At 40.3% G+C, this 25,694-nt stretch overlaps 1 protein-coding gene across 3 annotated transcripts; it reads right to left on the reverse strand.

Moving 5' to 3' along the window:
- Positions 1–30: 30 nt before the first annotated feature.
- LOC144041235 (uncharacterized) lies at positions 31–25,694 on the reverse strand. 3 transcript variants are annotated; one of them, XR_013290059.1, is made up of 4 exons: positions 25,516–25,694; positions 1,937–3,580; positions 1,079–1,597; positions 31–954 (listed from the first exon to the last, which is right to left on the reverse strand). XR_013290059.1 is itself a non-coding variant. In XM_077555276.1 (3 exons), exons 2-3 carry the CDS (start codon positions 3,422–3,424, stop codon positions 1,136–1,138), a joined length of 1,950 nt encoding a protein of 649 aa, XP_077411402.1. In that variant the 5' UTR covers positions 3,425–3,580; positions 25,516–25,694; the 3' UTR covers positions 31–1,135. The 3 variants fall into 3 exon arrangements, 2 of the variants coding, with proteins under 2 accessions (XP_077411402.1, XP_077411403.1); XM_077555276.1 differs by having other exon boundaries at positions 31–1,597; XM_077555277.1 differs by lacking the exon at positions 25,516–25,694 and adding an exon at positions 8,475–8,819 and having other exon boundaries at positions 31–1,597.

Here is a 25,694-nt window from a genome sequence, read left to right on the forward strand (position 1 = left end):
GTCGGGAATAAATCACAAGTCGTAAAGAAATCTATGAAGCTTTTTTTCCATTTATTTCTAGCGAACATCATGTAACAGATTCACAATTTTAAAAAATATACATTTTGTAGCTATGACATTTAGAAGGAATAATTAACAGGGATGTTTTAGTCACAAAAACTAAAGTGAAAGTGTGCTGAATCAGAGGAGATACCCGTATCAGAGTTGAAAATACTTTCATCATTTTCCCTGTTTTCAGATATACTGCATACAGTACGAAACAATGAAATGGAAACACAAGTGTACAGTACACAGGGGTCGAGCATATCCACAAAGCATCATGTTCCAACGTGTTATTAGCACCATTACTCTTCCACCTTACAGCACTCTTTCCACTATTCAGCTTTTAATGGAAAACAGCGTGTAGGCTAATGTACACACCTGTCCGTGTGGGCATGATTGTCTCATACGCAGTTTTCATTAGTGTTCTCCCATCTCTTCTCAGAGATAATTTTAAGAACATATTGGAGAGTAATGCCTTGACAAACAACTCGTTGAAGGTGATAAGATTTGAAGAAGGCAAAGAGTTGCTTGCGCTCTTACATTCATCTTGCCTGCCCAGACCGACGCGTACACAATGGTTGAGAAGCAAGAAAAAAAAGAAGTTGAACACAACGTATCTGGACAAAATTGCATTAAATCTGTTTAGCATACTCACTGTACACATGTAAGATATTTAGTAACTTTTTTGTTCATATTTTTATATATAGAGATATTTGCAATGTTTGAATAGCACTTACTTTCATAACACTGATTGAAATTGATACCCTGCTGGACACACTGTCGGTAAATATGTTTGTGGGACGACCGTTACATAAACAGAGTGAACACAGACGAGTGCTTGATTGTCTCACTAATGTCTTCAGTGTGTCTGTAAGGAGCCACCCAGACATCTTTCAGTGGCTGCTCCTTCCACTGCCAAGGAAAGGAAGGGAAAACAAAAGAGGGGGGAGGAGGGGTGCAACAAGTAGACATGTTTAAGCCTTAGGGCAGCCGTGTGAACACCCGTAATTTTTTGATTGTTCGTTTTTTTCCATACCTGCAACGGCGCATATACATGTGCTTACTGTTGGTGAACGTGTGCATGTGCAAGTTTCTACTGCCACTTCATCAGCTTGGAGCCTTGAGGTAAATCCAGGAGGCTTTCATCAGTTCCTGTTGAGGGAAGGACATCCGGGGCTGACCAGCGTCGTTTCCGAGGGCGCCCGAGCTCCTGAGTCTGAGGTTTTGCCGCCGGAGTGTGCGGAGGCCCGATAGGGTGTGGGTGTTGGGGGAGCGGGGGAGGAGGAGGAGGAGGTGGCATTTTCTCCCTGTGTGAGCTGCTCGGCCCTCCTGCCGCAACCCTGGAAAGGGGTTGTGTGCGTTGGACCCTGGAGGAGGAACGCACATGTGTCCGGTGGAGTTGCTTGGGTGTAGGGGTGAGAGCAAGGCAGACATCCCCTTCTGTGAGCTGGCGGCAGGAAAGGCCATAGAGTTGAGCTGTTCTCCGAGGGCAGCAAGAAGACCAGCCTTGGTCCTGGACGAAGAACGGATACTCCACCAAGACCTTCAGTAACTCCTTAGTAAAAGCAAAAGTAGTCAAACTAAATGGTTGGCAAATGTTGGTACTTTAAAGGATTTCAGGTGAAAAGGAGAAGTTTGATTGAGAGGGCGAAAGCATGAGCCTGGCAGAGGTGTTAAATCCAGGTCAAGAAAGTAAAAACCCTGCCACAGTGTGGCTGGTTTTGGCCACAGATTCTTCTACTCAACCCACAGGTAAATAAGCTCCCCAGGGGAGGGTTGAATAGAAGCACCTGTGGCTAAAACCAAACAATGGGAGGGTTTCTAGTTCCTGGTCCTTGATTTGACACATCTGGAGCCTAATTTGTTCGAGACGATTTTTGATGTGAATGCTTACCTGAGTGTTGCGGTCTGTGAGGTGGACCTGCAGATGGCTGACACCCTGCGCACCGCTGGGGGAAATAAGCAACACCGTGCAGGTGCTCAGATGGAACTCTGGGGATGTATCAGCACTCCTCAAGAAGTCCTCTGTTTGCAGCTCCTCCACCTGTTTCAACTGCCCACTGGCCAGCTCAATGAGCGAACCCTTGGTGAAGTGAGGTAGGAGCGCAGGGGGAGATGGGTGAAGGGCAGGGGGTGAGGTGGGAACATGTTCCCTGTTATGTTTCAGGTGTTTCTCTTTGTCTTTACCTCGCTCCCTGTCCCTTTGCAAAGTCTTTCCTCTGTCTTTGTCTTGGTCTCTGTCATGGTCTTTTTGGGACCTGTCATGGCTGTTCAGTAGACCCTGCGGTGAGCTGGGGGAGTTCCTTGGATTGTGCTTCTTTGGGCCTGGCTCTACTTGCAAGTTGTACAGTGGTGTTCCTGAGGGACTGCAGGGAGGGTAGGATTGGGAGGCCTGAGGGCTCGGCTGGCAGACAGATCCCAAAGAGTAGTAGATGTGAGCTTCTGCCGCTGGCGTTCCCACGGGGTCCAGTAATCCCTCTCTACCTACCCTGGGGTCTTGTCCCAGAGGATGGGGGCTAGTCGGTATTCTTTGCCGATGTCTGTCCTGCAGTGAGGAATGTGGCTCATGGCCCTCCTGAGCTTTAGAGTCTGAAAAAAATGGGCCCCCGGACTGAGCATGAGGTGTCAAATCTTCCTGTTGTCTCCGCCCGCCATTGGTATGGGAGCTTTGTGGACTAGTGTCCAATCTAGTTCGGATATTATCGTGTCCGTAATCACCTGTGAGCAAATGCCTGGAGGCAGAGGCAGTCCTGCTGCCTGGCCCATCCAGTCCATTGGGCCTCTTGCCCAGGTATCTGTTTCTGGCTTCAACTAAACTTGGCTCATGAGGGTAGAGAGAGGTTTGGCCAAACAAATAGGACGGGGAGAAGAGAGATGGGCTGTAATCTCGTCGACCACTGTTAATATAAGACCACATTTCTCTTGAATCAGCAGGGAAGGGAGTCTTGAAAGAGCAGGTGGAGGACGGGGAGGAAAGGGGCCCTTCAGCTCGGAGCCACCTGGAGTGGTGAGGCAGTGCTGTTGAGAGGGGATCATCTCTCCAGGCAGGAGAGCCAGAGCCCCTCCTTTCCACAACATGCCCTTGAAAGAGTGGCAGGGACACAGAGGAAGTGTAGCTCAAAGGCCATGGCAGGGGCAGGGCTGCTGGTGTAGGTAGGGGTGGAGGAGTATGTATCAGATGGGGGTTTGGGGTAATTAGAGCTCGCTGCCTTTCCCCTACCTCCCTGCTGCTCTCCCCTCGCACTATGTTGGTCCTACTCCGAAATGGCACAGGGGGCTTAAATTCATCTGGCGGGGGAAGGTATGGTTCCGATGACCCTTGCCGAGACTCCCTCTTTTTGGGAGGGAGGCACTCTTTGCCGCGGTCAGGGCTGGGATTCATGGGTGGGCTCCAGCGGCAGTGGGTGCCCCCTATGTGTGGGCGTAGGCTAGGTCACATGGGCCTCACGGGAGAATGGGGGGCACAGACAGAGGGGAAGGCTGTGGCACAGCATCACTGTTAGATCACTGTGGATTTTTCAGGATTGAAGACACTCACCTACAGAGAAGAACATAGATCAGATATAGGTCGAGGTCACCAGGTGAACCCAAAATTGTATGCAAGTAAGACTACTGTTTGGAACAATATGACTTGAGTTAATGTAAAAAGAAGTTCTCCAAATAATTACTCAAGCCTTTAAAGGTAGCAAAAGTTGATTTCTCGTCAGGGTTCGTGCAAAGTAACAAGGTTCGCAAAACGTTCTGTTAACGAGACGTTCGCCAGATGTTTACAATTTTTAACATGTTCAAAATTTCAAAATTGGGCAAAACGTCTGAGCAACTGTGATGTCATTTTCAGTCGACAGCAAGTTGCAAAATGGCTGCCCCCTGAAATGGATAAAGACGGGTGGCTTTTACTGCTTAATTCATATACCACAAACACAATATTAATCAGAAAGCTTTGTTTAGACTAGTGGGAGCGCAAAGAACATACAGTATTAATAAAATGTTTGACTTTCCCACCAAGTAGTGAGTAACTGGTGAATAACTTCTGATTTATTCTTTGTTTTTTTAGAGCATGAATTTCAAATGTACAAAAATGGCCAATAGTATCACTTTAAATAAAACAATGACTCATAGACTCTTTTTCAAAATAACTAGTACTGTCAAAGTTAAAGCGTTAATTGATTAATTAATCACCAAAAAATTATCGCATTAATCATGAATTAACACAGATTAATCTTATTAATTTTGACCATAGATTAGCCTTTAGCGTGACAGTGGATGGCTAGGTTTAAGGTAGCACAGGTTGTGTATGACCAATAAACATAATTTCATGCATTAAAGTAAAGCATTTAATGAATGTTTGCGTACCACATTTAGAAATTTTTTAAATGTCAAAATATCGGGGTTATTTTTTTCCATTTTAAATTATGCAATAATTAATTGATTAGAAAAAAAGGACGGTGAGCATGTGCAGTGGATCAAAAGATGTTGAAGACGTCCTCATAACATTAAATGTCAAAAGAAATAACACATAACCGGTGCTCTTTAAATTTGCCGGGGGAGAAACGTAGATAAAAAAGCGGTTTATTATTAAGCGATTAATCGTGATTAATCAAAATTCTAAGATGTGATTAATCGGATTAAAACATTTAATCGTTTGACAGCTCTAAAAATAACACAAACTAAGGCAAATTCAGTCACAAGAAATGGTATTAAATTTACTTTCTGTCTTTCCACTCCTGAAACACCACATTTGGAGTTGAGTTGTTGTAAATAGAAATGTGGACTTTTTTTCCTGGCAGAAACAAATTACTGCACAACTTTTTTGTAGTCAGTAGATTGGATTGATATGTCTTCTTTGAGTCGCATGCTGTTGTTTCCTCCTTCCTAAGCTTCACGTAAATGAGTCACTTTCAAAACTTGGCTTCTGTGTGGGAGGGGCCGTGGGGGCTTTATGTGCGGTCATACGACCACCTAGCTCCATATGATTGGTGAAATGGAGTCAAATTAAACTAGTGGTTATGTTGGCTAGCTCAAAGAGATTCATGTGACAGCGCCTGAGGCAGAATCTCTCTGACAAAGCGAAATAAACATCTTGCACTAGCATTAAGTTACATAAAATAAATAAATAAAAGTAGCATGGAATGAACTGTAACAAAATAAAAGTAAAAAAAATTGGAGTGTTAAAATTCCAGCGTTAAATTTTGGGAGTAGATTTTAACAACATGGTGTCCTGGTATGTGTTATTTCGCACAGTTGATTACAGAGTGTTCGATTAACTAGGCCTCCACATCTGCACATTTCAAGTTTGAAAGATACGAATCAGCATCATTTTCATCTGTCTCCTTTCCTCCTTGCTTATTACTAGGAAACACTGACACATAAAAAAATGCACTCTTTCCCAGTGTTAAATATTCCATTTTTTTTAAAGTGTTGATTTATCTCTGCAGAGTGTGTAGCTATATCAACTCTGAGAAGGTCTTAAAAATCTGCTCTGTGTTTCTATAGTGTTTCTTCTGAACAAATATACTCAAGAATAAGTAAAAAGTAGGTTGCATTAAAATTACTCAAAGGAGTACAATTTTCCCAAAACTGTACCTAAATACAGTTGGGCTTGTAAGTTTACATACCTTAGGTATATGTCAATTTATGAGCCACACTCTATGTTTAGAAAAAAGCTTAATGCCCATAACATTCTAAATATAAATTGTTAGAGACTGATGTTGACATAAGTAGAGATATTCATGTGAATTTGTGCATTTTTGTGTAATTAACGACGTTGAGCTTTTACTTACAAGCACAAATGTAAATGTTCCTTAGTAAATGTAGCTCATTACTACCCACCTTTAGAGGTTATAAAGGTTATATATAAGATGGGCAGCCTGTCTGCTGCTGACATTGAATGTTGCCAAATTGAAAAAGGTCAGAATTCTTTGCACTTGAACTATTTTGCTTTTGATAGCCATGGCTAATTAGTCATTACCTGAGTGCACTGTGGTGGGACTGAAACTCTTCAACTTAGTCATTTTCATTCAAACACATTACCAGTACTCCCACATGTTAGCTAAAAATACACCTTACAACTAATGAAGCAGATACATCCCTTGTGTGTTAAACACACACATACACACACATGCACAGCTGGAGTTTTCATCTCCAACTCTTTGGTAATGATTGGAATATGGAGACGTGTTTTGATATTATTTTGATGTACCACCCCCGCGACGCCTGCCGGCAGTTTATAGAACTGTACTACAGAACCCCCCCCCCCCCCCAAACCCGCCACCCTCCCAAACTTACACCCCCATGGCCCTTTGCTTTCACACACACAAGCAGCAGCAGACACACAAACACTCCCACAGCCGTCAGCGCTTGGTCCCCCAGTGACAGTCAAAGCTGGTCACCACCCACCCAAAAGCTGACAGAGACAGCACCAGTTGTTGTGGATAGTGAGTGAGTGAGTGAGTGAGTATTTGTCTGTGCCAACTAAATATTTGTCAAAAGAGGCGAGAACTGTGCGACTGCGTGCCATGTTGCTCGGGATATGGGATCATGTGTGAATGTGTTTATTTGTTTAGGTTTTTGTGTGTGTATGAGTCCTCCAATGTGTCACAGATTTTGCAGTCTTGTTTCATTCAGTGAGAATTGCGGGGGTGCTCCACTAATTCGCTTTCATCAGCCCCCCCCCACCGAAATGCATCAAAATGAGCCCTTCATTACCATCTTGTCATCCCAGCTGTTCCCTCCATCCCCACTGCCACAACGCCACGCCGCCTCTTGGCCCCACGTTCACCCGACAACAATCTACAGTCCCGCCATCCGCCATACTGTCACCATGGCAACTGCAAGGTGAGATAGGGATACTCCACAGAACGACGGGTAAACTGTTGCTCAACAAGTTACGAGGTCCAAAAACAGATTCAGCGTTGGAGACAAGCAAGCTGTTTATGCATCTGAGTGGAAAGCTGAAAAGTTGGCAGTTTGCTGTGGGTGTGAGATTCAGTGTCTCAGATGTACGGATGACGTTTTTTTGCCAATGTAATATTAACAATAACAACCAATTTCATACAAAAAAACTTCATTCAAGCTAGTATGTTTTCAGAGCGCCTCTTAATATTTGATGAACCAAAGATAAAATATCATTGATGCTAAGTGAAAAACACTTATTTCCATTTTTGTCATTATTTAAACATTTTAACGTTTTTGAGATGTCGGCATTGTTTCATCCCAAAAACAGTTTATGTCCATTTTTGTCTCTTTTAATTTTATTTTTATGTATTTTTTACATTTTTGAGATGTCTGCATTCACTTTCATCCCAAAAACAGTTTCACATAAGTGAAAAAGTTATGTCAATTATTCTTCTTATTATTATTATTTTTAACCTTTTTACGTTTTTGAGATGTCATGTATTCAGTTTCATCCCCAAAACATAAACATGTAAAAAAAAAAAAAAAAAAGACAAAAATGGACATAAGTGTTTTTCACATAGCAGCGACGATATGTCCCATCAGAAGCAAAAATTATTTACATGTTTGTTTTTAATACAGAAAAATATAAAAGTTTGACCTTTGTGCTAAAAATAATTTACAAACAGAATGGTATGTATCCATTACAAAATAAGTGCAACGCAATATAATATATGTATATTTAGGGTCAGCTCCCACTCAGTGACATTGTGAATCTGAGCACGAGTGGTTGTCTTTATTTATACATGCATGTACGTGTCTGGCCATTGATTAGAGGCCACTCCAGGTTTAGAACACGTTTAGATGGATGGCCAAGTGTGTGGAGAAAAAAAGAGAAAATATAACTACAAAGATTTTAAAGTGTTAGGGTAAAAACATACCCTAAAAGTTAAATAATAAAGTCAAACTAAACAAATTCTTAATCTCCAATTTTTTTCTCCAGAAATGAATGTCCTTAGCCTTTTGATAACCCCATAAAAAAAAACATGTTTCCCCAAATAAACCTGCTTGAAACCTGCCAAACAGTATGAGAAAACAAAGAAGGAATATTGTGCATGTGGAGGAGTTTGCAGAGAAACGTCTTCTGAAAGACGACTCCTACACTGTGCACACATGCATATAGAGCTGCTCTTTCGATGCAGCCACTTTGCTGTGGGAGTGTGATCATAGCAATGTTATGTACTTTCTCACATCACACTTTGATTTTGTTCTTCTTCTTTTTTTTTTTTTTTTGCTTAACATCAGCACAGTTTGTGCCAAGAGTTTAATTTATACACCACTGCTTACTTCATTTTGCATTTCTAATCTGAGTATATTTTTAAATAAAGATTAAACATTTGAATGTAATTGCGCCGCATCATCCGGCCTTTTCTGCACAAGCGCGCCTGCCTCTGCCGGCCTGTCAATCAGCCCTCCATGTGAGCGCAAACTTGATGTGGGCGCAGGCAGCCGGCTGGATGGAGCCGTGACGAGAGACTGACCTGAGTGCAGGCTGAGCAGACATCCCAGCGTAGCATGCCATTCATATCCCAAGCGTCCTAGAGGGTCAACCAACTCTCCAGCTCCTTACTCTGCTACTCCGCCGCTGTCAACACCTGCAACAGCTACAGATACAGCTACCCACTTTCTGATCTCGGTGTGTGAAATGATATAGGCGAGCCAGCAAAATCAAGGGAAATAACTGAGAGCCCTATTTGTCTCAGTTGTGTGTCAAGTGTGTGTATGTGCAAGCGACTGAGGAAATGAGTAATATCGAGCAGTGAGAAACATGTCTGCTATGCAGAGCCACACAGGCAGACCAGTTGCTGCTGCCGCCCACTCGCTTTAATCACTCTGAGGGATACAAACACACACTCATATACACGCAAGCATGCACAAACAGCCGAGGATGCTGCGCGGTCGCAACATTAGGAACACTTATTTTGTCCATCCATTTTTGAGACCTGGAGCTGAAATTCAAACCCATAACCTTTTGCTCTCATCTGTCTTTCCATTCATTCATTTTGTACACTTTATTTGAATTAGGCATGTTTATCTCCATCACTGAGGCTGACATGATATGTTTTTCAATACACTGCAACAGGATGATACATTCACAATGTGTTATTCCGATGCAAAATAATATGATACGATTCACTCCAATTATGATATAAAACAATACAATTCAGTATAATGATGACTCACAAAAAAGTGCAGTACGTACACTACAAACAGCTTTCTTTTAATTCTCTTCTGTTATGGTAGCTTTGAGTAATTGAGACATTCACAATAGAGGCTGGGCCAGTTGCAAGAAGGTCAACTATGTGAACCACTCCCACGTGCACACTCTAGTGAGTTCTAATAACAGCAATAAAGACAGTAACCCCCCCAGGGGAAAATAAAAGTTTAACATTAACATTTGAAATGATGCGAGACAATAAAATCATCGATACTCATTTGTACAATGTACACAATCAAATCCCTATTACAAAGCTTTATTAGTAAACCTCTTTGGAAGCAGTGTCACACATAATTAGGGTAAGAGGGAAGCAATTTTCGCTAAGAATTTGAGAAAGATAATTCAGGACCCAAAGCAAGGAAACAAGAGTCTTTAACCACAAAACAATAAATTATCTGCTTGGCAGATTCATTTTCACCTGAAGCCTAATTGTCTTTGCCTTTATCATTCTGTTAGGACTGGGCTATTATGGGAAAAATAATCATCACAATTATTTTTGATTAAGCTTGAAATCACAATTATAAACGCGTATTTATTGATTTAAAAATTGTATTTCTTCTACTACCAAAACTCAACTTAAAATACACAATAACGTAAAACAACAAGCTGAAAATATATTAGCAACAATTCAAAAGTTCAGGTATTAAAACAATAGCAAATAGAATACCAAACAATAAATAAAATAAATGCCTCCGAGGGGCAATGTGGGAACCTATAAATTGTCATGCTAATTTTTGTTAGCCCCTCACTTATTTTGTTGTTTTTGACTGCAAGGTGATAGCATAGCACTTAGCATAGCTTGTCCATCTTTCTCCTCATCTTCCTTTCAGGATAACGACATTTACAGAAGTGCCGCTTAGTTGCTGCCGTTGAGGCGATGATTTGTGACCTGTGCTTTGTTGACACCGGACGGGAAGCAAACTTTTACCTTCGCCGCCTCGCATGGAATTTAGCCACATTAGCTAAACCGGCCAACAAACAGCGTCACAGGTGTACTGAGTTCACGTTCAGTGATTTATGAAGCTCTGAAACTCCTACTGAAGTGTCAATAAGCATCTTAAAACTCATATGTCACATGCTTCAACACAAAGTGTGCCATTTAGCACATTAATCCGTTTTTAGCGATGAAAACAATTTTACGATCACAAGAAGTCCAAATAGAATAATCAAATCATGATTAAAATCCGATTAATTTCCAAGCCCGACGTTGTTTTGTTCATATTCCGATCTTTGAATGTTGGCTAAAGAAATAAGAAACAAGGTTGAGGTCATGAAACACAGATAGGGTCCTTGGCAAGCTGTATGTGTTAAATAATAATAATAATAATAATAATAATAATAGTAACAACAAATTGTATGACTCACTGTATTTCATTCTTAAAACTGATATTATGTTCATTTGTACTTGATGACTACACACAATGTCTGATAGTACCAAACTACAAGCTGCTCGATATTTGACTGCAGAGGCTCTCCACACTTTGCTTTTTAGCCACGGTTACATATGAAATTATAGAGTGAAGTAAAATTGATAAAACACAATATACATAGTGTATATACAGTACAAGTTTACTGTACTGTATACACTGTCTTAGTACGGCTTGGTGACGGCATGTTGTGCCTGCAAATGTAGTTTTTGCTGCGAAAGCGATCATGATTTGACATGGTATATATTTTTTTAGCGGTCAGCCAATCATTACTAATAGAACTAGTTTATCTGCGCAAAAGTTCAGTCGCATTTGGTTGCCTCGCTCCATGTGTGGCAGTTCTTTTGCTGCTGCAGTTAAATGAATCGTTAGCTGGAAGGCAGAGTGACACATTGACGAGCGACTGGGAAGTATATAGTTAAGTTCATCCTACACACATTCTCACATTTTGTCTTTCTCTGCTGCTCGTGACTCAAAAGAAAACTCGACATCTAATACGCATGCACTTTTGCTCTTTGTCTGAAGTTTTTGATTTGAATTTGCATCCTTTGTCCTCCACAAAGTGCCTCATTTGATGAATGCATTTAGTTTGACATGACAAACACGCACAAGCTCATGCACGGCAACAGGAGAGCCGCAGGAGAGCTCTCAATGATTTTCCTCTGTGACTGAGTCGAGACAAGTGCATTGGCATGGCTGCTGTGGCTTATTCAAATGAAACTAAACTGGTGACAGAAGTATAGTTCGGTGAATGCTACAAGTCAGAAACAGTCAAGTGAGGACCAAAAAAGAAAAAGAAGACTGAACATGGATGACCATAGTTTGTAAACAAATTTTGGAGAATGACACATTAATCATAAATTAGTAGTGTTACTTTAACACAACAAATATATTTACAGTATATTTATCCAAAGAAACATGCAGGCAGTTTAAGTGCATTTGAACAGAGAGTAATGACAGTGGAGGAGGAATGGAAACGTCTCAGCTCTTAAGGCCACACCGACATATTTTCACTGTCGAGCGACAACAGTCTCGTCTGACATTTATGGTGAGCATTACTTTTATTTTTCAAAGTGATTGCTACTTGAAGCTGATGTACTGCAAGTCTGTGTGGGCCGCCGATGTGTGTCTGCTCTACTATTTACTGAGTTCATTGTGTGGGTTTGTTTCTTTACATTTTAGTATGTTATGGAGTGAACTTATTTGCTTAAGAATGTATAGAAATTGAGTAATTTTATTGATTAATTAAAAAATTGTTTTTAACAATGTTTCGACATTTTTTGGCATTTACAAATCTCAATTACAATGAAGTTGGGGAGTTATTCAAAAGGTAAATAAAAACCAAATACAATTATTTGCAAATTCCTTTCCACATACATTCAATTAAATACACTACAAAGGCAAATATTTGTTCAAACTGAGGAACTTTGTTGTTGTTATTATTATTATTATTAGCCTACCGGTATTTTCTTTTTCTTTCTTCATTTATTTATTTTGCAAATATCCGCTTACTTTGAAATTGATGTATGCAACACCCCCCCCCCCCCCAAAAAAAAAAAAAAAAAAAATGGGGCATGGGGCATGTTTATGAGTGTGTTACATTATCTTTTCTTAATAAGTGTTTGGGAACTGAAAACACTAATTGTGGAAGCTTTGTAGCTGGAATTCTTTCCCATTCTTGCTCGATGTACAACTTCAGTTGATAATGCGCCACACATTTTCAATGGTAACTAGAAAGCAAGTCTGGACTGCTGGCAGGCCGCACGTTTACTAAAAAGCCATGCTGTGCACAATGAGGTTTGGCATTGTATTGCTGAAATAAGCAGGGACGATAAAATAATATGTTGCTTGGATGGCAGCATTGGTTGCTCCAAAACCTCTATGTAGCTTAATGGTGCTTTCACAAATGTGTAAGTTACCCATGCCATAGCATCACAAATGCTGGCTTTTGAACTTTGCTCTGATAACAATCCAAATGGTCATTTTCCTCTTTGGCCTGGAGGACACATCATTCATTCAATTTCCAAAACCAATTTGAAATGTGGACTAGTTGACACTTTTCTGCTTTGTGTCTCAGATGAGCTCGGGCCCAGATAAGCCGGTGGTGTTTTTGTGGTGTTGTTGATATATGGTTTTCATTATTCATTGTAGAGTTTTAATTTGCATTTACAGATGTAGCGGCCAATTGTGTTAGCTGATAATGATTTTCCTAAGTCTTCCTAATAGTTATTTAACAGTTGCTCACAACGTGGTGATCCTCACCCCATACTTGCTTGTGAACAACTAAGTCTTCCAACAATAACGACCATATTGGTCGTTTTACCATGCACCAAAATACGACCAAGTGTTACATATTGTAGTTCAGTGAACTCTATCGGCCATGTTAAATAGCAAAAAAACTAAACAAAACTTGAGACTTGAACCCGAATTGTTTGGTTGAAAGACTAACGTCATACTGAGCTAACAGTCCAGTAATGATGTGAGTGTTCATTTTTAGTGTTGACTGGCTCACAACTGAACATTTCAGATATGCTCCTTTTATAACGTATCATGTCAATCTCCTGTTTCCACATAATCTGTTAACCTATGGAATGTTCCAAACAGGCGTTTTGTGAGCATTCCTCAACTTTCCTTGTCTTTTGTTGTCCCTTTCCCAGTTTCTTGGAACGTGTTACAGGCGTCAAATTCAAAATGAGAGAATACTTGCACAAGAACACGAAGAGCATGTTCTCTTTAAATGACAAAACCCAAAAATTAAAAATGTATTTTTGGATGAAATACAACAACAACAAAACGTAGTGATGAACAGGGTGAGTGTTTAATTGGTAAAGATAAAATCATCCTCTGCTACGTAAGCATAATTTTTGAACCAACACATGGAATAATTAGATTTTTCCGTCAAATTAAATAGAACGCAAAATCAATCTCATGACTAATCATATTTCCACTGACTGGCATAAAATTGATGCAACAACACACAGTCATAGTGAAAGAGGTGAAGAGGTTCTCATTGAAGGTTATTTTACTATTTTATATAGTGCTTGACAAATTTATTAAACTATGACTCAATGTGAGGTATGCCCTAGCGTTGGTAATAATAATAAAAAAAGTTTCTGTAAGTAGAAGCACACCATTATATTATTGATATTTTATTGCAAATATATAAATATTATTAAAAAGTGATTAAAGCAATTCAGTGCCTTTTTAACAACACAACATGTTTTTCTGACTTCCTTTGTAAATAAAACTACTTCAATGTAAGATGAAGAACAATGATTTCTTATTAAATGTAAATTGTAAAGTATTTGCATGTGCCTGGCCGCTGCATCTGAAGGGGGGTTTCCCCTGTGTAGGTGCCCACGTCTTCTGTGTGTGTGTTTTTTTTTTCTTTTTTCAGAACTTGGCTCTTTGTAAATCTGTTGGTGTTTTTTCTCCTTTAGTTTTTGTTACATTCCGAGTGTGGACTGTAGCTCCTGCCTGGAGGATAAAACGCGATACACCAAGCCATAGCTGACAGCGAACCGGTTGTAAACAAACTCAGCGAAGGAGTACAGAGTGGGACAAAGAGGCTTTGTAGTTTACTGCCGCAATGGAACAAATCATGCAGGATTAAATGATCCGCACAAACCCAAGGGGACAGCGAGTAAGACACCGTTTTATGATCAACAGACTGGTTAATCATTGGATGAGTTGACAGCACTGTGTTTTCTGATCGGGGTGGAGCAGCAGCTCACGTGGAATGCATTATGAACAGGCCCGGAGTGACACATCTGGAGCACAGTGAGAATTCCTGGTTGGCCGGACTGTGAGTGGTTGTTATTTCGGCCTAGGGTTTGTATTTAAAAAAACAAAGCAAAAAAAGTTAAGTGCCTTTGGTAGACCCAGCTGTTCTCAGGCTTGGGGAGTAACGGAGTACATGTATCGCCGTTAGGTAATCAGATTGCAAAAAAAAAGTAACTGTATTCCATTACAGTTACAGGAAAAAACATGTAATCAGATTACAGGTACATTTATTAAAAATGGTGATTACTTTGGGGGATTACAATTTCTACAATGAGAGAGAGTGCGAAAGAGGACGAGAGAGAGAGCGCACGTGCACGCCTACGCAAGTGGGACTGTTGCTTCATGTCGGGGAGATGGGAACGAACTAACTGACTAGTCGTGTCCTCCACACGCGGGCAGTTTGGAAAAGCTTCACGGACGGGAGGAGGAAATGGCGACCGGTATTCACTGTAACTTAGTCGGAGCGAAAGTTTGAGCTGCAGCATGCTACGCGCTGTAGCTTCTTGCTAGCTAGCCCGCTAGCCTACAACCATAACAAATCTTCCTCCCACCAATTCACTATTTAAACATCATGCACAACATACCAGCTCAGTGGCCTAGTGGTACAGTGTCTCCCCTGAGATTGGGAGGTCGTGGGTTCAATTCCCGGCCGGTGGTATGACTATAAAAAAATCGGACTCATTGCCGCTCTGTTATTATTATTATTATTATTAGTTATAAAGAAGACCAATTATGAGCCTGCATAGTGCTCAACAGCACCATCTGGTGGGGCCCGGCCCCACTCGCCCCAAATGCGGAGACGTCATTGCTGCCAGGGGGTTGCAGAAGCACCCACTGTGCTCAACTTAAATGTTAATCTACTAATTAGAAAATGTTTGACTCACCATTGGTCAAATAAAAAAAGTCTAATGTAAAGATATTTTGGGGCAAATTCCTCCATATGGCAGTTTGAATCTAAAAAGTTTAAACAATGACAAAAAAAATGACAGCTTTTTATTCACTGTGGCGAAATGTGAAGCAGTATATCAATTTGGGGCTGGTACTTGATATATGTGGGTATTATGTTTCTGTTAGTACTTATTTACAATACTTATTTCTCCTAATTCGAAATCCAAACACGAATGCCACAATACCTCATCCGTCTGTACTTTATGACCACGCCCTCCAAACCCCCCACATTGGCAAAACAATGTAAACTGACTGGAGCACAGGAAATATAAATAAATAAATAAATAGGGGCAAGCCAGAAAATTGAAGGAAGTGAGGTAGTTGTTGTGACTTTTGATTTGTCCCATTAGGGGTCAACAGCGAGTCATATGAAGTAATAGTAGTGCAATGAAGGATATATTCATTTTCTAATTTAAATTGGGTGACATATTATCTAATACATTAAAGCCAATATTAAAAACAATGCTATTCAATTTATTTTGAAACATCTAAAACCTGCAGGATTCCGGCCCTCGAAGACCAGGATTGGGGAAGCCTGCACTACACCCTTCAAATAACAGTGATGGATATGTTAAACAGAAACAAAAGCAGGACTGATCTACTTTGACTAGTGAGGTTTCATGTGTACATTTCTAGCCAGTTATTTTAATTGAAATAAAAATGTTATTCTGATATGATGGTTGAGCACAGCTGCCTCACAGTTCTGAAGTTCGGGCTTTCATCTTTCAGCTCATCTGAATCTGTGTGGCGTTTGTATATTCTTTCTGTGTTTAGGTGGATTTTCTGCAGGAACTCCGGCTTCCTTCCACATTCCAAAAACATACAAGTTAGGTTCATTAAAGACTTTAAATTGCCCATAGGAGCGAATGCTAATTAGGAATTACTGTCTGTCGGTGACCAGGCAAAGGTGCCTCTCACGCAAAGTCAGCTGGGAAAGGCTTCATCTTGGCATCTATGAGTGATGGATTTTGTATTGCTTTCTTGTTCTCATAGTCCTGTATCAGGAATCTGATCCCGTTTTGAGGCCGTGCGAGGGATCTCTTGCGATGGACATCTGATGCAGCAAAAATTTGTTGTTGAATGTAAGAAAGCGGAAAAGAAAGCAGAGGGAAAAGATAGATTGACCCATTCTCCGACAGGAAGCCCAGCCCGTAGCCGGCTCAACCACAATGAGGATGGGCTTATGGCTCAAGAGTTACTATAAACACATTAACACACACACTCACGCTCACACACACACACGTTAATCTGTATGTGCCTAGAGACAGTAGCGAGACTACTGAGTCATACATGTGTCTTCTTATATGTGTTACTCTGCACATTCATTCTAAACACCTTGATACGAATATCAGGAGCCGCAAGTAGTACCAAAATTAGATGAAAGCAAAGTCAAACAGAACATCACAACCATTTGAATGCAATCACTGGATTAATTTATTATGTTTTACATTCACTGGCTTCACTGCGACAACTGCGCTTGTGTAGCCAGTGTAGCCACGTACGAATCTCTTGACATGTGCCATATACATCTAAACTATAATAATAATAATAATAATAATAATAATAGTAATAATAATAATAATAATAATAATAATAATAATAATAATAATAGTAATAATAATAATAATATGGTCATTATTATTATTATTATTATTATTATTATAATAACGTCATTATTATTATTACTATAGCTATTGTTATATTATTATTATTATTATTATTATTATAGTTTATGTTGTTATTGTTAAAATGAAATCCACTACAAATTGCAGAAAAAAGTCTGCCCTTTCAAAGTGCTACTCAGTTTTGAATTATTAATTGAACAGTACATTTAGTGGACGGTCAGAAAGATAGGTGTTTCAAATACATTATATAATATAAAAATTAGTGATGCACCGAATTTTCGCCCACCGAAAATATTTGACTGAAAATGGCAAGAATAGGCATTTTGGGCATTCGGACGAAATAAAATTAAAGCCGAAAGAATATACGAAATAGGATGTTGTGGTGACGCAGCAAAAAACCCGGCTGCAAACAAACATCTGTTTGAGTGTCTGCCTCGCTACTCACTGGCGTTTCACCGTGTGCCGCACACTGGATAAGAGAGGGCCGTCGCTTGGTAAATTATTGTACAGTATTTCAGCGTGTCGAAAAAAGAGAGCGCTGCCGAGTACTGCACTACAGGTGAGCCACTCTTTCTTCTGCAGCGCCTTCCTTTTTTTCTTTGATTCGAGCACTTCCACTAGTTCACTGGCATTCCGGTGGCCGTGCTAAATACTTTAGCTAACTCGAGCACTATTGCTATCAACAGTTTGAAACGTGTAAACACTTACCACTATCTCCGGGTGCCTACAGACCTACAGGACGCTGTGTGTGACTTTGCAGTTCGTTCCCGAAGCCGATTAGCTGGTGCGAAGAAATTTATTTATTTTTAAACTTTGGTGAATATGTTAATGTGCGGATTTTAAGTGCGCCGCAGCGTGTTCCCCTCCAAATACAAACGCGTTATCCGCAACGCATGCATCTGTGCCCGCCCGTGCGAACCACATTGACATTGACATGCTCACCCCACGTTTGGAGTTTAATGTAGGCTACAATTAGCCAACATGTTCGTGGCGTGGACGCATTTCGATCTATATTGTGCTTTGTTAAAATGCCAGTGCTAAATAAATATTTTATAATAATATTACAATTTTAATTAATTTAAATACATTTTTAAAAATAATTTTTTAAGCATTTCTCATTTTCGGTTTTCTTTTTTTCTTTTTTCTTTTTATTTTGGTGCATCCCTAATAAAAATGTTCTCCCCGTGCCAGTGTGGGTTTTCTCCGGGTACTCCGGTTTGCTCCCACATTCCAAAGAAATGCATGGCAGGTTAATTGTCCCTAGGTGTGATTGTGGGTGTGAATGGAGGATTAAGCAGTTCAGAAAATGGAAGGATGGAAAATATTATAAATATAATCAATTAAATGATATTTGCAAAATCTCTCAGTATGATGCAATCTAGTTCTCTAACTCAGTAATAGATGCAATCGCGAAGGTCTCTCTCCTAAAGTGGTCAGGGAACGTGTGTTCCATTGCAACTTGCAAGTGGGGACGTTTTTGAGTGATGCAGAGGAGAGAGTGACGCCTGTAATGTATAGTTGGGTTAATCCCAGACAATCCTAACAGGTACGGCCTACGGCAGGCTTAGTGTAGTTCTGGGAGGAAATCCCACCTTGTGGTACTGCAGGCCTGTTGCCCCTAGGTTATAAATAGGGCCACCATGACTCTTTAAGCTAGCTTTTACGCAGTATCAGTTAAGTATGACTCATCTAATTTCACCGGGGTCAGCCAGCCTGTAGAAGCAGAATAAAATGACAAGACAATTGTGGCGTTCGTGAGTATACACGTAGGCGCACATGCAGGGAACATGCACTGCTTCTTCAAGATGACAGTTAGCAAGTATTTTGCAAACCCGTGAGGCTGACATTTTCTTAAGTGGGCGCAACAGCTTGTTGTCATTCATTGACATTTAAAGTAGTTTCATTCTTGCTCTTTCCACCAGTGTAGCGTGATTGCCCTCCCTCTGTGCACCATCTACGTTCAACCATGAAGATATCGCACTGACAGGCCCAATATGAAGACAAAAGTCCAACTCAAGTGCCATCATGTGTATTTTTGATGAAGCACATCACTTTTTTTTTAAACATCAGTTTTCCACAATTTTCAGAAATACAAATTCTTAGCCAGGTCCTGTGCACTAGCTTGCAACGTGACTAGTACAACTCCAAGGTGCTGATATGAGTACACTGAGATCAGTATGAGTAGGGTGGTGGTTAGTTGAGTGAGAATGTGATGGTACACAAGCGTCTCTATGAATTTGTGTTTGTTTCCATTGTAAATATGAGTTATTGTCACACTGTCCCCTAGAAAGTGTCAGTCAAAGAGGGCTTATGTTAGTTTTCTTGTTTAGCAGTAAAATGTCAGCACGCAGTTGATGGTAGCTCCATGGAGGGCCCACAGCCAAGTCTCTTGTTGCTAGCTTGAGTGCCATTCACTGACAGAGAATCTGTCTAGACTGTCTGCACAGAAGCTGTCTGTAATGCCTTCGTCACTGCTCATATTCATCGCCTCTGCTATAATAGACAGCCCTGAACATCACATCAGACACCTTTGTGACTTTTTTTTTTAACCACTTGCACTAGAGACTTATTATTGAACCATTTGATCATCTGTGCTGATGATCACCAACTAATAGAGAAGAGACTGAACTGCACAAAGTTCAAATCAAGTGCCTGTGTGTGATTGTATTAGCTAGTGGTATACAGTATTTTTTTAAAAAGAATATGAAAGGGTTTGAAAAGCATTTCAAGGGTATCGAAGGCAAGAACGTATTTTATTGACGGTATAGGAGCCACAGGATGTCTCGGATGTTACTTCTTCTGTACAGTGACACCAAAACCAATATTCCGCAATATATTGTGACATGTATGTCTGCGTTGTCGGTAGCGGGAACAGATCACACTACACAAGGCTGCGGCATGCACACAATGTAGGTCCTGACTTAGTGTAGGTGTGAGCTGAACGGTCACTGAGTCCCTATTATAGACGAGGTGCGGAGGAGCAATCCGGTTGCTTGATGGTACATATGGATGGGGGCGCCAAGGTTGAAGAAACAGCAAAGAGTCAGCTAAATAATGCACACAGAAACCGTTCCTTCATGAATTTGTGTGATCATAGCGGCCCACCGGTGTTTTCTCTGAAGGTTTGCTGTATGTGTCACCGTTAAGCAGTCCAGCCAGTTCTTGCAAGCCCTTTATGTTAAATTATGTTTACATGTATATTATTTAAATTAGACTTGGAAGAATGGATATTCTCATTGTTCTATTTAACAGGTTAACTTGAAAGGATTGAGCCAAGGGTGTGACCGTGAGTAACAATAAAAGCTATTATCCTCAACATGTCAGTCAAACTTCAAAGACATTGAAGAAGGAGTGAATAACTTCAACACCCGCATACATATAATATAAGCTTCAACCACACCGCCATGGTCTTATATATGATGAATGGACTAAAAACGCCGCTGACTTGCTGTAGGGAGATGTGAAAGCCACGGGCTGCCATCTTAGAGATGAGCACCAGTTAACCATTTTGCACAACCCGAAGTAAAATATTTGATCTTTATGTGTTTTGAAACAAGCGTTGTCCGCAGACAAATTTTAGCATTAATTCATGTGGACTTGATAGAGGAGAGATTCAGGCATCTTGTCTTGCTTCAGTCATTACTCTGTTTTAAGCTAACTTTAAACTAGAGCTAATATTAACCTACATGGTAGTTTGGAGCAACGTGTTTTAGTCATTTTGGGATTAGTTGTCACATATGAAAAGAATGAAAACACAATGAAAACTGCACTGCTGGCAATTAGGTTTACGTGTGCCCGAAGTGCCCATTCGATAACGAGTCTGACCAGTGAGGAAGTTGGTTTGTCACATTTTATTTGAGTGTTTAAAAATGGATCTTCCAGCTGTTGTCACATATCAGGACTGCAGTAAGTTTCATGATGAAGCGATGCTTTCTGTTTGTAATTCAATTTAATCTTACCTTTTCAGTTTAAGGAAGGCAAAATAGACATTTGAGGCTGAGAGCCATGACCTATACATGACTTTAACAAGGACTTTAATGCAGGGCATGTTGTATCATATTTTTTGTTTGCTCAATGTCTGTCGTTCCATCCACCCATTTTTATTTGAATTTTCAAGAAATGTGAAAATAAAACTGAATGGACACGCTAGAAATTCAAAAAAAGGGCCCAAAATTCTCAAAATGTTTTACACTTAGAGGGGGTGGATTTTGAAGCGTATCAAAAAAAGGAAAATGCTAATTTTGGCAATGAAAACAGGTTTTGCGAATAACCGCTGGCAAGACCGGATACACGTCGCACGTTTTGACCGGATATTACGTCACATGTACGTTTGTAGTCCCAAAAGCAATGTAGGACGATAAAGTAAGGTAATGTTTGGGGGTTCGATGTAACAAATATTTGGGGAATTAATTAAAGAAGCAAAGATTAATGCTATTTTAGATGGAAAACAGCAAAGAAGCGCTACGGTTTATCAAAAATTACAAAAGCAAACTCATACAACGTCATTGCACGGCGCAGTCACTTCCTGGTCTTCTTCTTCTTCTTCTTTTAAATTACCATCTACAGCGGCAGAGTCCCCTCTCAATATTCGCGAAAGAAGAACAGATGGAAACGGGCATAAGTCTCATGTTTGTTTTGCGCATTTTTAGTACTAAATTCGCTAAATTCTAAACTATTGGATGGAAACCTGACTTATGTTCAACACATTTTTCAAAATCAATGATAAAAAAATTATTTGACTGACTTCACTGGTCTCTTTCAAGTTAAACAGAACAAAAATAATTTTGTCCTTGTGTTATTAGTTCCAAAATCCAGTGTGACATCTTACCCGATATAGTGAGACAACTTACCCGTTGGTGGTGCAACATGTCACATGTTCACATGCTCACATTTGTTTGCTTATAACTCGGCACCGACACAAAATATGAAAATGCCATCAATACAAAAATATATACCTTTTATCTGGTACACATATTGTTTATGTATGATGTATTGATTCCACTAAATATATAAAGACTGTGTCACCATTAACTAAGGCCGCCTAACTTGAATACATTGATTTCTCTGTGACGTTTTCATGTTATTTTCTGTCTCTAGGGCAAAAATGCCACCATGTATGGTTGTACCAATGTCTGGGAGAAGCTCTACATGTACATTCCATCGGTAAGAATACAATTACAAAGTTTCTCTTATAAGGTATTCAGTATCTCTGAGTACCACTCAAAGATTTGTTTGCATCATGTTGTCAGAACCATCAACAATGAAATGAAAGCAAAGCCCATCGGGACAAAATTCGCTGCGAAACGTAAAACTAAACTCTATCAGTCACAACTCACAATACTGACATTAAATATTCTGAATGCAAAGCGAGAAGTTTGTTCTTTGAGAGGCTCTCATGACTCCATTCATGGAACCTAGTCTAAAACACACACTGATAACAGTGTTTTCAGTGAAAAAAAAATAACAGAGGTTGTCAGGAACAGCAGTTAACAGTGGCAACCAAAGTTGGCTGCCCTCTTGTTTCAGCCGTAAGGGGCTTATTGACAGTCCATTCATATATAAGTCCGTGGCTTAAAGCCCAGTAACAAGCCGCATGATACGTTGCATCCATATTCATCAAACTTCCCTTTCTTTTTCACCTCCTTTCCTTCTCACTCATTTAGCAGGCTGCAGCAGAGCACACCATCAAAGTAGGTGAGAGTGCTCGAGTAGAGTATATGAGTGTCAATACAAAGTGTAGTGTGTGTGCGTGTGTGTGTGTGTGTGTGTGTGTGTGTGTGTGTGTGTGTGTGTGTGCGCGCGTGAGTGCGTGTGTGTGTTTGGTAGGTAGGTAGGTTGAGAAGCACAGCAGGGCGTGAAGGAGCCCTGTGATAATGACAGGCCATGCATTATATAACATGCAGATTGCATAAGGAGATGATTATTTTAAGTTCGCATATCGACAATGTGTAAGTATTTTTGGACGGGGGCGTACAGCACTGAACGCACCTCCAAGTATATGAAATATTCCGAGATGTGCTCTTTCTTTTGCGGATAGTGTGGGTGTGAGTAAACGAGGGAGAATTATGTGTTTTTAAGAAGGGGGCATGGATGGATGTTTCAGATTTCGTTCACTGCTATCTGCATATCAAAAAAAATTATGTGGGAATGTTGGCACACTTGCGCACAGTGTGCATAAGGGTGTCTTTTTATCTCGAGCTCCCACTCATTATCACTTTTAGGCTTCAGAGAGATCCACTTGAAAAGGGGCTGACTCTCCTTGTCAGATGCAAAACCTGTAGCTTTGACTTTTGATGATGTTCCTGTTTGAGCTTGTGCTGAGAGAGCACATGCTCACACTTTTATCACTCACTCCCGCAATCACTTAGTCACAAGGTTACGCTCCGCTGGGATGTGTGGTGTGGAGTCACACAAGTGAGGCTAGGCCCGTACACTACGATCTGTGTGCCACGGCCTCCTGCTTCATGTGTGCCTCTGCAAAAATAGACCTCTTAAAGGGCCAGCAGCACTCAAACTCACTTGTTTGCTGAGCAGACACACATCTAAGAAAGCAATCATTCATCTGACGCATGTGTGTTAATTCTACTAGAGTCGGATCAATAGGGATTTTATCTGAGGCAGATACTGATACCGATTAATGGCAGTAGAAGTTTATCGAATAATTGGCTGATTAATTTAAAAATATATATAATGCATTAAAATAAATTACAAATATATATAATGCATTTAAAAAAAAAACTCTCCCTTTGTACTGTCTCACAAAAAAATTAAATAGTTAGGCTTTTAGCAACTGGACTTATTTGGACATCATGTGATAAGACCTGAAAAAAAAAATTGCCTAGCAAATGTCCTAAATTGTAGATAATAGTAAAATTATAAATACTAATAAAGAATAAATATTTGCTGTGTATTTATAATCAATTAGCTGTGCTGGGTCTGGTCAAATCCATATCTGTCAATGACCCAAATATATTGTAAAAAAAAAATATATATTTTTCGGTTACTAGAATGCATTGTGTGGTCCAATGCATTTAATAAATGACATTATAAGGACATTAATCCTTTTCATAGGTGTGTTTGTGTTAGCAGTAGTGAATCGTGTGGCATATTTAACACATTTATATCTATGTTATTATTATTTTTATCTTGCTCTATGTTTTTATTTGATTAATTTCTGTCTCTTTTTTTATGAACCGTGACTTTAGATTGTGTGTAAAATAAGACATCCAGGCCATGTATAACGATACAAGGTTATCGTATAGATTTATGTGTAGTAAATAAACAAACCATTGTTGTGTGCGACTGCTGTAAAAGGTTACAGCAAACAAAAGTTAAAAACAATCGGCAAATATAAGGCATTTGGCTGATTATTTTTGTCCGATGTTTGAAGGGCCATAATCAGCCAGCCGATTAATGGGTCTTGCCCAGAATTTCCACCATCCCATCATTCAAGTGGCCACAATTCGAACAATGGCAGTCAATCTTGGAAATCATGCACCTCGAGAAATATTCCTCTGCACCATAAAGCGCAACCTTGCAGAACATACTCATAATTGGTACAAGTGAATTAAGTCAGCGAGGACAAATGTAAAGCTGACATGAAAGAGCACTAACGATGTCCTCTTTGAACCTGTTAAACGTTACTCTGCACACAGCACAAGGGAGGACTGCGAGCAGAAATAGACACACAAACTTTTGGCAATAGTGGGGAGTTAGTTAGGTTGTTTCGTAAATTCAAACACGCCCAAAAGGACGATGTGAGAACTGACAAATGAAAAGTCTAACTGAGAGATGCAGATTGAGATTTTATTGTTTAACTCCTTTTTATGAAATAAACCCTATACCCGGTTCTTAGTCCCCCTCTGAACTTTATTCACTGACTGATGCACCTGTACATGATGTCACAAGATCTCATACGCAACAACTGCACTTCCTATTTTGTTTTCTTTCTCTTTCTCTCGTTGAGCTCGTTCTCATATTGCTCCTGACTGGACTGCAAATTGTCCCACTCTGACCAATCTCCTGTGTACTCTCCCAGTTTAAACACACCTCCTCTAGGGCCCCTTTGCTATCTCTGGACCAGGGCTATTTAAGCCCACTGCTCTAATTCTGAAAGTCCTGATCAGGCTGAGTGATGCACCTCCACCTCCCTCTCTCTCTCTGGATCAGTCACACTCACCAGCTTGTTCACACTCTCTCGGTTATTCCCCACCACGCGCCTACACACACATGCATATGAGTACACGCACTTACGCAGGTGCTGGCTTACGTTACTGAATAGCACACATTCATCCTCGCACACACAGGTGCCATCTTACTTGAGTGAATTTTGGACATTCATCCTCTAACATACACGCAAAAACAAAAGATTTGGAGATTTGTTTTTTGGGTGACAGTGACACATCCTGTGCGCACTTCAGACTCGCTCTACATACAACAGTGCGTCTCATTCAAAGTTCCTGGCACACTTTTTTTTTACTTCGCAAACACACACAGAAGAGGAAGTGGTGTGGTGACATACCTCGCCGGGTGCCTGCGCGTAACTGCTACTGGAGAGTGCAAGCATTAGATCAGGTTAGCAGCAGCAGCAGGCGTAGAGAAATATCCACTTTGTGTCTTCCTCCTCGCTAGTGCTCAGCCTTTCCACTATTCATCCTGTCCCTGCCTCTCCTTCTTCTCACTCTCTAAACGCCTCTTTGC

This window comes from Vanacampus margaritifer, chromosome 1 (genome assembly GCF_051991255.1).
Source record: "Vanacampus margaritifer isolate UIUO_Vmar chromosome 1, RoL_Vmar_1.0, whole genome shotgun sequence".
In the NCBI taxonomy this organism is placed as follows: Eukaryota; Metazoa; Chordata; class Actinopteri; order Syngnathiformes; family Syngnathidae; genus Vanacampus; species Vanacampus margaritifer.

Bases quoted from the DNA above. Each gene is read 5' to 3' on its own strand.
- LOC144041235 (XM_077555276.1), bottom strand. From the start codon at position 3,424: ATGAATCCCAGCCCTGACCGCGGCAAAGAGTGCCTCCCTCCCAAAAAG. The intron at 1,598-1,936 runs GTAAGCATTCAC...GCTTTTACTAAG, and splicing joins TCACAGACCGCAACACTCAG to GAGTTACTGAAGGTCTTGGT.